Below are 12,566 nucleotides of genomic sequence, written 5' to 3'. Positions count from 1 at the left end.
TTCCTATTTGTATTGAATTTGCATAATCGATTGCATTTGTTACGCCCTTATACAACCAGGACTTTTTTTTTTTTGCTGTGACGACAACAAGATCTGGACGTAACTCAGCCCTCTGGTGCCACAGAGAGCCTGAGATGAGCTATACCTGAGCTCGAGTTGGTCTCCGCGGACCATAACCGCTGTCAAAGTAGACAACGAAACAGCCTTATACAAAAAGCCAACAAACGTCAATTTTCAAACGGTACCCATTTTCAAACGGTCCAAAAAAGGCCAAACCCGCACGGGGAATGAGTTCACAATAATGCTAGTTTAGCTACGGGTAAAGAATTGAAGGGCTTATTCGCAAGCCAGAATTAAAGGCCTGGCAAACTTTCCACTCTAACCAACGCAGGGATCCAAACATTTAGGCTACATTTACACAGTAGGGGGGTTGCTCACCAGTGGTAAAAACATGTCTTATTAAATTTTCCCAATTGCCAAATTATCTTGTGTAATATGCTGCTTATTAAGTTGACATTAATTGTATCCACAAACCGCCATATCCTAATGCAATATATCTTTATTCAGTTTCCCATTAAAACAGATTCATTTGTAGAAAGCCAGAGCAAGCGTTCAAAATATCTTACAGCAAGAGTCATTTCCTGATACTTCTACATATTTCCATCAGGTTTAGCCATTTATTAACCAGATTGACCCTTGTTGTTAGTAGCTCACTCCTTCTGCCTGCGCTACAGCGTCTCTCGGCCAGCGGAGTCTGATTGCATGTGTAAAGTAGTTTGTGCTGTTCTTAAAATAGTGGAAAACATTTCTTTGTCTTTTTATCTGACCAACTAGTGACATGCAGTGTTCGCTTGTACAGGTCCTAACTGGGGAAAATGCCTCTTAACATTGTGTCACGTTTTGCACTGCACCGGGATCCACTGCTGTTACTGTCTTTTAAAGTTACGATTGTTCATGTGTCACATAAGTGTTGTTCATACTAACCCAGATAGCAATGAGTAATTGGTAGACTTAGGTAGTCATCTGGGCTGTGAATGTACTACTGAATGTACCTCCATGTCTGCCATTCACCTGCTGAAGCAGTGAATAATTTCCTAAACAGAAAGACTTCATGAATAAAAGGTTTGGTTTTCTCTGACATTCAGTATTTACCAGGGCAGAATGAATTTTTTCCCCAAAAGTAGTGACTAATTTACTTATACTTGACCTCTTGGGCCCTGGGGAAATAATGGATTCTAGAAAAAGAACATACAAAAATCACAATGAGATAAATAATGTTTTTATTGCATTTTTACTGCCTTACATGCTTTATGTAAACATTTTCATTTCTAATTTCTTCCTCTCTTCCCCAAGACCCTTGCCTGTACATCCCTCGTTTTGCCCACATGCTAGAGTTTGGGGATAAGACCCACGAGGTGTCCATGACGGCACTACGCCTGCTGCAGAGGATGAAGAGGGACTGGATGCACACGGGACGCAGGCCCTCTGGGCTGTGTGGGGCAGGTAAGGTGGTTGCCACAGCAATGACCTTTGGATTGCTGCAACCAGTCTTTGCACCTAAACCTCTGGATCTGCACATTGGTCTTACACCAAACTTCCTGTGCAAAATTGACAGAATGGTAGAACTGTAGATATAACTATCTTTGTATTGGACTTAACTCAGTTTGAAGTGGCAGTCGTTATTCCTATGTGTGTGTTTGGAGGGTCACATTTGGGACCCTACTTAGCGTTGCCCCCTTGACATAATGTGTGTGTGTGTGTGTAATTCTCCTCTCCCAAGCCCTGTTGGTGGCTGCACGGATGCATGAGTTTCGGCGCACCGTCAAGGATGTGATTGGAGTGGTGAAAGTGTGCGAGGCCACACTGAGGAAAAGGTATTTGCTGGAGCCCTATTCTGGATGAGGCTGATAGTATCTTCATCCACCACACTTGACTAAGCCTTTCTTAGTAGCTCCTATCATTTAACACATTTTCTACAAGATGATCACGCAATCTTTGGAATCAGGTTTAAAGTATGGCTTTATGTTGGTTTAGTGGTTGCCAAAAAAAAAACATCAAAAGGTCTGTAGAAGAAAGAGATACGTTTTAAATAATGGTGTAGTACCACTCCTTCCTAATTTGTTCTTATTGTTGGTGATAGAAACAGTGCACGAAAGACAGGAAAAATGTGAGAGAAGGATCGGGCCAGATTCAAACCCACACAAACACTTAATTTGTGCTCTGAATACCACCCAAACTAGCTGAACAACCAGGGCACAAGTAAGAGAAGTGTTTCAGTAGAATGGCTAGATACTGACCAGTCTAAACATCCTGTTATAAAGACTGACAGAATTTGAGGACACCCCCACCAGTCAGCTGACCATCGATGAGTTCATGCGGGTGGACCTGGAGCAGGAGTGTGACCCACCCTCCTTCACTGCTGGACAGAAGAAGGTCAAGTTACTGCAGGTACATTATCTGACTCTGTCCAGGCATGGGCTGGCTTGCTCTGGAAATCATGTGTCTGTCTGTTTCATTGCCATGTCAACATGTTTCAGATGGATTTGATAATCGGGTTTTACCTAGATTGCCGTGTACATCAGATCTTGGTGCGTCTCAAATGCATTGAAGCGTTTCCACACATGCCTTCAAGCAATGGGGGTTTGAGCCGTGTGCTAGTTTGTCTGTCTTTACCCTTCCTCTCTGTCTCCCTTTAAATACCTGTCTCTCTTGTTTCTTGCTGTTATTACATGAAAACATGAATGTACAGTGCCCTTGGACAGTGCCCAAGAAACGTGTGGCCACTGTACGCCTTGAAAGACACTTCATAGAAGTGTCTGTTCAGCCAAACTAAGTAACAAGAAGGGCTTTGATCCGGGAGGTGACCCAAGAACCCAATGGCCTGAAACAGAGCCTCTGCTGACTTCCTCTGCAGTACTCTATAAATTAGGCCTTTATGTTTGAGTGACTAGACAGAACCCACTCCTGAGTAAAAGGCATATGACATGCAGCCTGAAGGACTCAGAGAGCCCAAGGACATTTTCTGGTCTGATGACACCAAAATCAAAATCTTACACAACAGAAAACAAGGTACTGCGGAGGGGACAGATTGGGGCAAGGATTCATTGGCCCAACCAAAGCCTGAGCTCGAACCCCTTTGAACATCTGTAGAAGAGGCGAAAAGATTGTAGTTTAATGATACTCCCCTTCCAATGTGACAGACTTTCAGAGGGTCTGCATGGGTGAATTGTGCCCCAGAATAATTGAATTAACCTTAAATACTACTGTAAGTTGCTCTGGATATGATGTAAATGTTAGTTAAATTGGTAGGTCAATATTTACAAAGCCCTTACTGGTGAACTTCTGCATACCCAGGAAGATGTGATTGCTGCCAAAGGCTTTTACAAAGTACTGAATATATGGTCTTGTCAGAGTACGGTGAGGATCAGCGCCACCGTACTGTGCACTCCCAGGTCCCATCACTCCACAAACACATCCTGGACTTGTTTTGTGTCACATGTCTTCAATCACTCACACCAGGTCCCAATCATTCTATCGGTATGTGTTTAAATGTTTCTCCTCAGCTCCCCTCACTTGTCAATTGTTGTTGTTGTTGTATGGCCCTCTCCTGTCCCGGCCGCTGCCCTCTCCTGTCCCGGCCGCTGTCCTCTCCTGTCCCGGCCGCTGCCCTCTCCTGTCCCGGCCGCTGCCCTCTCCTGTCCCGGCCGCTGCCCTCTCCTGTCCCGGCCGCTGCCCTCTCCTGTCCCGGCCGCTGCCCTCTCCTGTCCCGGCCGCTGTCCTCTCCTGTCCCTGCCGCCGTCCTCTCCTGTCCCGGCCGCTCCGCCACCCTCTCCTGTCCGACCCGCCACCCTCTCCTGTCCCACCCGCTTCTCCGCCCACTCCGGTCCCGCCCGCTCCCGTTATGTGTATGTCCACACGTAACGGGTGAGTGCTTTCGTTTTTACTTTCATTAAGTGTGTTTTTGTACTCAGTGTTTGTTTCGATTAAAAGTCTACATCGACTGCATTCTGCCTCCGCCTGGTTCCTCTCCACCAACAATCGTTACAGGTCTACATAGTTATGTTATGTACATTATATATATATATTTTTAATTGGCAGTAATATCCAAAATCCATTGTCATTATAAATGCGAAGGGTGCAAGGTGGTGTGATATTTGGCCACTGTGCCACCACTCAGTGCTGCTCTTATGCATGCCAAAACACCGGGTGCTTGGATGTCGCACTTCCCCGTGGTATACAATCTCATAAGCAATGTATGAAATGGTTCAGTGCGGTTTTCTTTGCAAGGGGAAGGTTTACAAAGTACTGAAGTCAAGTGTTCCAGTAAGTTTAAAGTTTTAAGTTCAATTTGGAAGAAATTCTCAACACTGATCATTTCTTTTATGTGTAATTTCAGTTGATTCTTTTGAATTATTACTGAGGTACAATATGGAAAATTACTGTATGCCAGCTCATTACCTGTGTTCTTTGTTTTATACAGTCTTATTGCTTATGTAATCAATCGTGGCAATTCTTTGTTTTGCTAAAGAGCTTCTCTCATATCTTTCTTGATTTTAGCTTGAACAGGAGTTAGCCAAGAAGCTGGATGAAGTGCAAGGTACATTTGGTTTATATTGTGGTAGCAGTTGTTGCTTTTGGGCAGGCATTCCACAACCACAATGTTTTGGATGTGTGCGTCTGTGATGATTACTAAACTTCTAAAGATTTTGGAATTAAATGAAAAACACATGTTATGAAATACATGTTATTATACTGTACAATGTAATTAATTGTTATTAACAAGTGGTCAGGATTTACAAAAATGTACGTTTTCTCAATTTTATCTTCTCTCTAACCCTGCAGGTGAAATCAGTTTGTACCAAGATGAAATTGAGACAGAGCTGGAGAATAGCAGGCCAAGGCTCAGAGGGATTTATGCTGCCTACTCCAAAGAAACAGGTTTGTACGGTGGGGAGAACAAGTATTTGATACACTGCTGATTTTGCAGGTTTTCCTACTTACAAAGCACGTAGAGGTCTATCATTTTTATCATAGGTACACTTCAACTGTGAGAGAAGGAATCTAAAACAAAAATCCAGAAAATCCCATTGTATGATTTTTAAATAATTAATTAGCATTTTATTGCATGACATAAGTATTTGATCACCTACCAACCAGTAAGAATTCTGGCTCTCACAGACCTGTTAGTTTTTCTTTAAGGAGCCCTCCTTTTCTCCACTCATTACCTGTATTAACTCCACCTGTTCGAACTTGTTACCTGTATAAAAGACACCTGTCCACACACTCAATCAAACAGATTCCAACCTCTCCACAATGGCCAAGACCAAAGAGCTGTGTAAGGACATCAGGGATAAAATTGTAGAACCTGCACAAGGCTGGGATGGGCTACAGGACAATAGGCAAGCAGCTTGGTAAGAAGGCAACGACTGTTGGCACGATTATTAGAAAATGGAAGAAGTTCAAGATGACGGTCAATCTCCCATGGTCTGGGGCTCCATGCAAGATCTCACCTCGTGGGGCATCAATGAATATGAGGAAGGTGAGGGATCAGCCCAGAACTACACGGCAGGACCTGGTCAATGACCTTAAGAGAGCTGGGACCACAGTCTCAAAGAAAACCATTAGTAAAACACTACGGCGTCATGGATTAAAATCCTGCAGCGCACGCAAGGTCCCCCTGCTCAAGCCAGCACATGTCCAGGCCTGTCTGAAGTTTGCCAATGACCATCTGGATGATCCAAAGGAGGAATGGGAGAAGGTCATGTGGTCTGATGAGACAAAAATAGAGCTATTTGGTCTAAACTCCACTCGCCGTGTTTGGAGGAAGAAAGATGAGTACAACCCCAAGAACACCATCCCAACCGTGAAGCACGGAGGTGGAAACATCATTCTTTGGGGATGCTTTTCTGCAAAGGGGACAGGACGACTGCACCGTATTGAGGGGAGGATGGATGGGGCCATGTATCACGAGATCTTGGCCAACAACCTTATTGTATCAATGTCATTGACTAATGAAAGAAAAACTAACGCTTTCAAATTATTAAGTTCTAGTAAGATACTAGAAAACATGATCTAATGTCAAGAAACTATACCAACATCATGCAAGCATATAACTCTGGTGTAGTAGTTAAAGACACAGCCTCCTGTGTGGGAGTCCCCGGTTCAAATCCAGTGAGGACAACAACATCCATCACTTCTTTTTGCGGGCCGGCTGAACTTGGCTTGCTTGGTTCCTTTTCTGGTTTATATATATATATATAGTTGGCAGTGCTATTGTATCCAGGAGTGGACAAGACAACCTTGGTACAATGTCGTTTCCAGAAAAGTTGGGATGTTGTGAATTTTTTTTATAAAAACAATGCAATGATGTCCAAATAATTTAAACCCTATATTCAATAGAAAATAGTACAAGACAACTTATCAGATGTTGAAACTGAGACATTTTATTTTTTCTTGAAAAATATATGCCTATTTTCACCTGTATACCTATAACCCATAATTTCCGCTCAGACCCACTGGATGAGGTCTTCTCTCAGGCCTCATGCTCCAGCCCCACAGAGGTGGACCCTGAGGAGGACGAGGAGCTGGAGGCGGTCGCCCAACACTTCAACCAGGACTACATCTGCCAAGTCATTCAGGGGCAACAGCAAGGCGGTGAAGGAGGGGGCGAACGAGGGACGGAGCAGTCCCCCACTCCACCTCCACCACCTAAAGTTGGCCCCTCCCTGAATTCCATCCTGGGTCCCCTCCCAAGTGCAGCCAGTCTGGGGCTCTGTGAGTCAATCCAGGAGTGCTTTTCTGTGGACAAGAACAGCGGTGAGTCTTGGTTACATGTTCAACTCACCTTTAGGGTTTGATGTTAACTCGGGTACTTTGGTATTTTTCAAATTTTTGGGTAGTTACTCCTATCACATTTATTGATTGCTACCTAGCGGTAGCTAATGTTAGCAGACATTTTTAGTGTCTGAAGAAAATTGAATCATGGATTGTTTGTTTTACTGGCCCATAGGCTACATCTGAGGTCAGGAACTGTCTATCAAATTGTAAAGTCCTTTCTTTTTCCTTTATCTGGGTAATAACGGAAGATTACAGTGTAGATCCTCTCACCTGAATGATTTGGGAAAAGCCTTGCACCTTTTTAAGCTAATAAGGCATTGTGCAAAGATTGTTGGAATGACCTCAGGCAGATCTATCGATTGATGTCACAATTTGTGAAAATAATCCCCATAAATGGGTTTTTAGATGTTGTTCAGCATAACATTTGGTCAGAATCCTCTACTGAACACTTGTCAGTCAAGATATTCCCAAAGCTCTTTCTCATTCCCTCTCTTATATGTTCTCTTCCTCTTAAAGACTGTCTCTCACTCCTCTTCAAAACTGCCTTTTTTGCCTGCAGCTAGTCTCCACAACCACATGCTTTGAGGGGCCATTCAAACCCAGGTTTAGTGGACTTCATGTTTAATGTATCAGATTTCTTTTTTTTATTTCACCTTGTTTACTGTATTTTACTATTCTAACTCATACTTAATAGTAAGTTGGGACCTGATTTGAATAAAAAGAATACATATATAAAAGTTTCGATTGACATGACAGACAATTAAAATATTGATTGCATTTATGGATGTACGTTTCCAAACCTTATTCCAAAAACCTTATTTTAAATCCCTAGCTTTATTCCGTGAGCGACACACAAATCCATGAGATTTATATTGGAGTATAGCCAGTGTTTTTTTGTTTCGATATTTGGAGGGATTATGTTTTGGAAAGTTGACAGAATTAATCATTGGTCTAGAAATAACCTCTTGGGAATAAAAGCTGCTTTGCTGTCAATGAAGTGCAAGAGACAAGGATTTTGCTAGGTATGTAAGGTCATTTAATCAGCCGTTTTCCTCCAATTTGAATCTTTGAAGAATCTTTTGAAGAGTTGTATAGTTTGTGTACAGTCTCTGCAAGGGATGGGCATGGAATATCTGAAAATCCAAACAGACAATTTGTATTGAAATGCTTTTAGTAAAACCAGAAACAATAGTCCTACATCCATATGACATTTTTTACATACAAGGATATACCATCACATTTCAAATTAGTAATTTAAGAAAACAAACCTCTTTGTTTATGACGTTTGCTTCAAGAAAATTATGACAGCCCAGCATTTCCCAAACTTTGATCCACAGGCCTGGCGCCATTCATTGGATGAATGCCTGCTCGTTCGTGGCTTATCCCTTATGAAATGTCCTATTGATTGCATTGACACTTCTTCCATAAAATCAGAGTTACACAAGTAATCACTGCAATCCACTGTGTAGCTGTTGGCACAAGGGATGAACAGATGAGAAACTTCTTTACCTATACCGATAACCAATATGCACCTACCACAATCAGCCAATACCGATGTCTTATTTCAACAAATGTACATTTAATAATACAAAATGTATCTTTCTATATATTTTAATAACAAAAGACTCTCAGAAAACAGTTCTGATAATGAATGGAAAACGTATAAATTATAAGAACTACACATTCCCTTTCTGTCATAGTACATTATACAATGCCTGTATATAAATGTACTAAATAAAGCATTTAACTCTCAAAATTACTTTTTGGTTCACAATCAAATATGCCAAGTGCCACTAATTTTGGCCACCAGCTCACATCCCTTCACACCCAAAAAAATAAAACGATTACGCTGTGTAATGATTCAAATATAGAATAAAATTGTTTCTAGTAAATAGTTAAGTGGTGTATTGCTGCTCAATGTGCAAAAAATGAGAGAAAACATTTAAATAAAGTAGCAGTATTGTGTTTACAAATCTGGCAGTACAAAAACAATGCAATCCAGTATACAGGAACACTTGTGCTTGTATTAAAACAGTCTTGCATCTGAGTTTTATAGTCATTAGGGGCCCTAAGAAATCTAGGTGAAGAATGGTTTATGAACTATTCCATGCCTCTTTGAACAGAAGGAAAAGGAAGTCTTGACTATTTCGGTAAAGACACTGGGGTCTTAAGTAACCCCCAACTAGTAGACTAGATCTGCTAAATACTAGTAGTAAACGACAGAACCTTGCATACCCTCCTTTAACTGGGGACGTGGCTGTGTTTAAAATTAACCAATCACATTCAAACTTATGTTAAATAGAAGTCATTACACACCTGCCATCATTTAAAGTGAGTCTGATAAATCAGAAATAAAGTTCAGTTGTTCTAGTAGGATTTTCCTGACATTTTCTTAGTTGCATCTCAGAGCAAAAGCCATGGTCCACAGAGAGCTTCCAAGGCATCAGAGGGATCTCTTTGTTGAACGTCTGGAGAAGGGTACAAAATAATTTCCAAAGCATTAGATATACCATGGAACACAATGAAGACAGTCATCATCAAGTGGAGAAAATATGGCACAACAGAGACATTACAAAGACCTGGACGTCATTCCAAAATTGATGAAAAGACGAGAAGAAAACTGGTCAGGGAGGCTTCCAAGAGGCCTATAGCAACATTAAAGGAACTGCAGGAATTTCTGGCAAGTACTGGCTGTGTGCTACATGTGACAATAATCTCCCGTATTTTTCGTATGAATGGGTTATGGGGTAGTGTGGCAAGATGGAAGCCTTTTCTTACAAAGAAAAACATCCAAGCCCGGTTGAAGTTTGCAAAAACAAACATCAAGTCCCCCAAAAGCATGTGGGAAAATGTGTTATGGTCTGATGAAACCAAGGTTGAACTTTTTGGCCACAATTCCAAAAGGTATGTTTGGCGCAAAAACACTGCACATCACCCAAAGAACACCATACCCACAGTGAAGCATGGTGGTGGCAGCATCATGCTTTGGGGCTGTTTTTCTTTAGCTGGAACCGAGTCTGGGTGGAGGGAATTATGAACTGTTCCAATTTTGTCACAAAACCTTCAGGCGTCCGTTAGAAAGATGAAGAGGAAGTTCACCTTTCAGCACGACAACGACCCAAAGCACACAAAACCTTGGCTTCACCAGAAGAAGATTAACATTTTAATCAAGATGTGCCATGCTAATAGACTCTTACCCAAAAAGACTGAGTGCTGTAATAAAATCAAAAGGTGCTTCAACAAAGTATTAGTTTAAGGGTGTGCACACTTTTGTACAACCAGGTTATTGTGAGATTTTTATTTTTCCCCCTCAAAGATTTCAGTTTGTTTTGCAATTGAATTGTTCACTTTATAGGTCACATTAAAGGTGGAAAAAGTTCTGACATGATTTATCTTTGTCTCAGTCTTTTATATCACAAGAACCTGGCATTTTAACAGGGGTGGGTAGACTTTTTATATGCACTGTAGGAAGCACCTTGAATACAGAAGAACCCTATAAAGATTATTTGAATTTAAATGTAGTTGAACCACTGTTATTTATGGGGAGCTACAAGTTTGCTAGTTGATGGTAGGAGCTGTGTGGAGTGGATATTATTTTCTGTCATATTTACTCTAGTGCCCAGGAAGCTAATTCTGCATTCCAAATAGCATGCTATTCCCCTACAGGTCACAGTGTATTATATAGGTAATCATTTTGAATGCTATTGACGACCCTGACTCTGGAAGTGAGAGAACACTTATTTGGGAGATGCCTGGGCTTCAAACATTGGGCTTTATAGTAGCTCCTGTGGACTCCCAATACTCCAACATTCTGGCACCACCAAGCGTTTCTGCCCTCAATAGAGGCTACATGGTCAGCCAAAATGGCAGATGATGTGACGACCTCCTTCAAACCCTAGTGCCTATTTATAGCAGTCCCACTTTTCCAAGGAGAGTACAACACTTAACTCCCCATTCGTCTCTCTCAGAATAAAGTTGTAACTAGTTCATGCTGATGTCATCAAAATGTATCTTCATGCCTGAGCTAAACAGTAGTAGGAAGCCTAAACACCGGGTAAGGAGAGATCTGTTCCCCAAAGTAAAACAGTGGCTGTTCACCTAACACTGACTACACTAACCAGGTGGAGCGTTATTCAATTAGCCAGTGAAACCCTGATATATCTTGCAGGGTTTGAGCGTATTTGGCTGTTATTAATTTTATAAAAAGAACAAGGTTGTATTGAACTTAATGTGAACTCAATAACATTTTGAATGAAACTGTGGCAGAAAGACAACATGGCTGAGTTTAGCATAGTTTACCACAGACAGACTGTCTCTGTGAATTACAAACCTCTGTTGGTGGGGTTTTGAAACGTGGGATTAAGGCTACAGTTGCCAATCCTCCCAGTTTGGCCTGGAATGTCCTGGAATATGCCTTTATGTCTTTTTCAAATTTTTTCTCTTCTTTCGTCTGTCTGTACTAATGTAGTTTAACTTTAATTACTCTAAACCACATAATCATTCAAAGCAAATGGCCAAACCCTCTCCCCCTCCACCTCTGAGCTAGAGTCTGGCACTGGTGAGTTTTTCGGAGCCACACCCATACCGCGGGCCCACTATACAGCTGTTCTGACAACTACCCGACACCTGACAGGATGACAGATTTTTCTCCGCAATCCGACCCACTTGCATATATTTAGTTACATGAGCCAAACCGTTACCCGCAAATAAAAGTCTGTTCGTTCATGCCTCCAGACATACGATAGCTAGTCACAATCCTGCTATGTATGATGCATTCTAAACTGTCCATCTTCCTGTTAGTGAACCAACATCACATGCCTACCTGCTTCCACTTTTTTTGTGGTAGAAAGCTTTTGTAGTGTTTGAATTATTCTTCAAGTATCAATGTGTACATTTAATTAGTCCCGTCCATAGTCCCAAAATGTATTAAGCAAATTCAGGTTATCTGTTTAGGTGAAAGCGATAGACTACTGAGATGGAGTTCTAGAAATACATTGATTAATTTAACAATTTTTTTTTGAGAATGTGTCACCTAAATGGGGTAGATATTTATCCTCTTGCTGCTGTTAGTTATTATAAGGTGTTTCGTTATTACAGTGCTGCTATATTGTCTTGGATTTAGTTAAACAGATATACATTTGTCTGCTTCTTTTTCTGCACTGATCCTATGTTCATTTATTTGGGACAGATTCCCCTAGTAGCTAAATGCACACTAAAAATGCATTAGCTAGATCGTAACCTTAAATACAATAAACATTGCAACTAGCTCTGTATTAATCTAATCCTGTGGAACTCAGTAACTCAACACAACTTGATTATACTCATACATGCTGACAATGCTTCCCTTCCAAGGCAATGCTGCCGAATTTGCATTGCCAATAGGGATTTTCAGCCACTCATCCGCAAATTATATTTTTTTATATACGCCTACTGTTTTGATGAAATCAAAGTCATGATACTGTGTAAACATTTTCAATATAAGACATACAGTGGGGCGAACAAGTATTTGATACACTGCCGATTTTGCAGGTTTTCCCACTTAAAAAGCATGTAGAAGTCTAATTTCTATCATAGGTACTATTCAACTGTGAGTGACAATTTAAAACAAAAATGCAGAAAATCACATTGTATTATTTTTAAGTAATTAATTTGCATTTTATTGCATGACTTAAGCATTTGATACATCAGAAAAGCAGAACTTAATATTTGGTACAGAAACCTTTGTTTGC

The 12,566-nt window shown here is 41.0% G+C and overlaps 1 protein-coding gene across 1 annotated transcript in view; it reads left to right on the top strand.

Moving 5' to 3' along the window:
* The window catches only part of brf1b (BRF1 RNA polymerase III transcription initiation factor subunit b), a 66,918-nt gene that overhangs the window by 20,608 nt on the left and 33,744 nt on the right, over nt 1–12,566 (top strand). Inside the window, exons 6-11 of the mRNA XM_020056257.3 lie at nt 1,354–1,503; nt 1,781–1,874; nt 2,322–2,448; nt 4,558–4,597; nt 4,843–4,938; nt 6,511–6,816. Coding sequence (XP_019911816.1) covers nt 1,354–1,503; nt 1,781–1,874; nt 2,322–2,448; nt 4,558–4,597; nt 4,843–4,938; nt 6,511–6,816 — 813 coding nt within the window. The remainder of the gene's footprint in view (nt 1–1,353; nt 1,504–1,780; nt 1,875–2,321; nt 2,449–4,557; nt 4,598–4,842; nt 4,939–6,510; nt 6,817–12,566) is intronic.

Source organism: Esox lucius, chromosome 18 (genome assembly GCF_011004845.1).
Source record: "Esox lucius isolate fEsoLuc1 chromosome 18, fEsoLuc1.pri, whole genome shotgun sequence".
NCBI classification, from domain to species: domain Eukaryota; kingdom Metazoa; phylum Chordata; class Actinopteri; order Esociformes; family Esocidae; genus Esox; species Esox lucius.
This window is presented reverse-complemented; position numbering and strand designations above follow the sequence as displayed.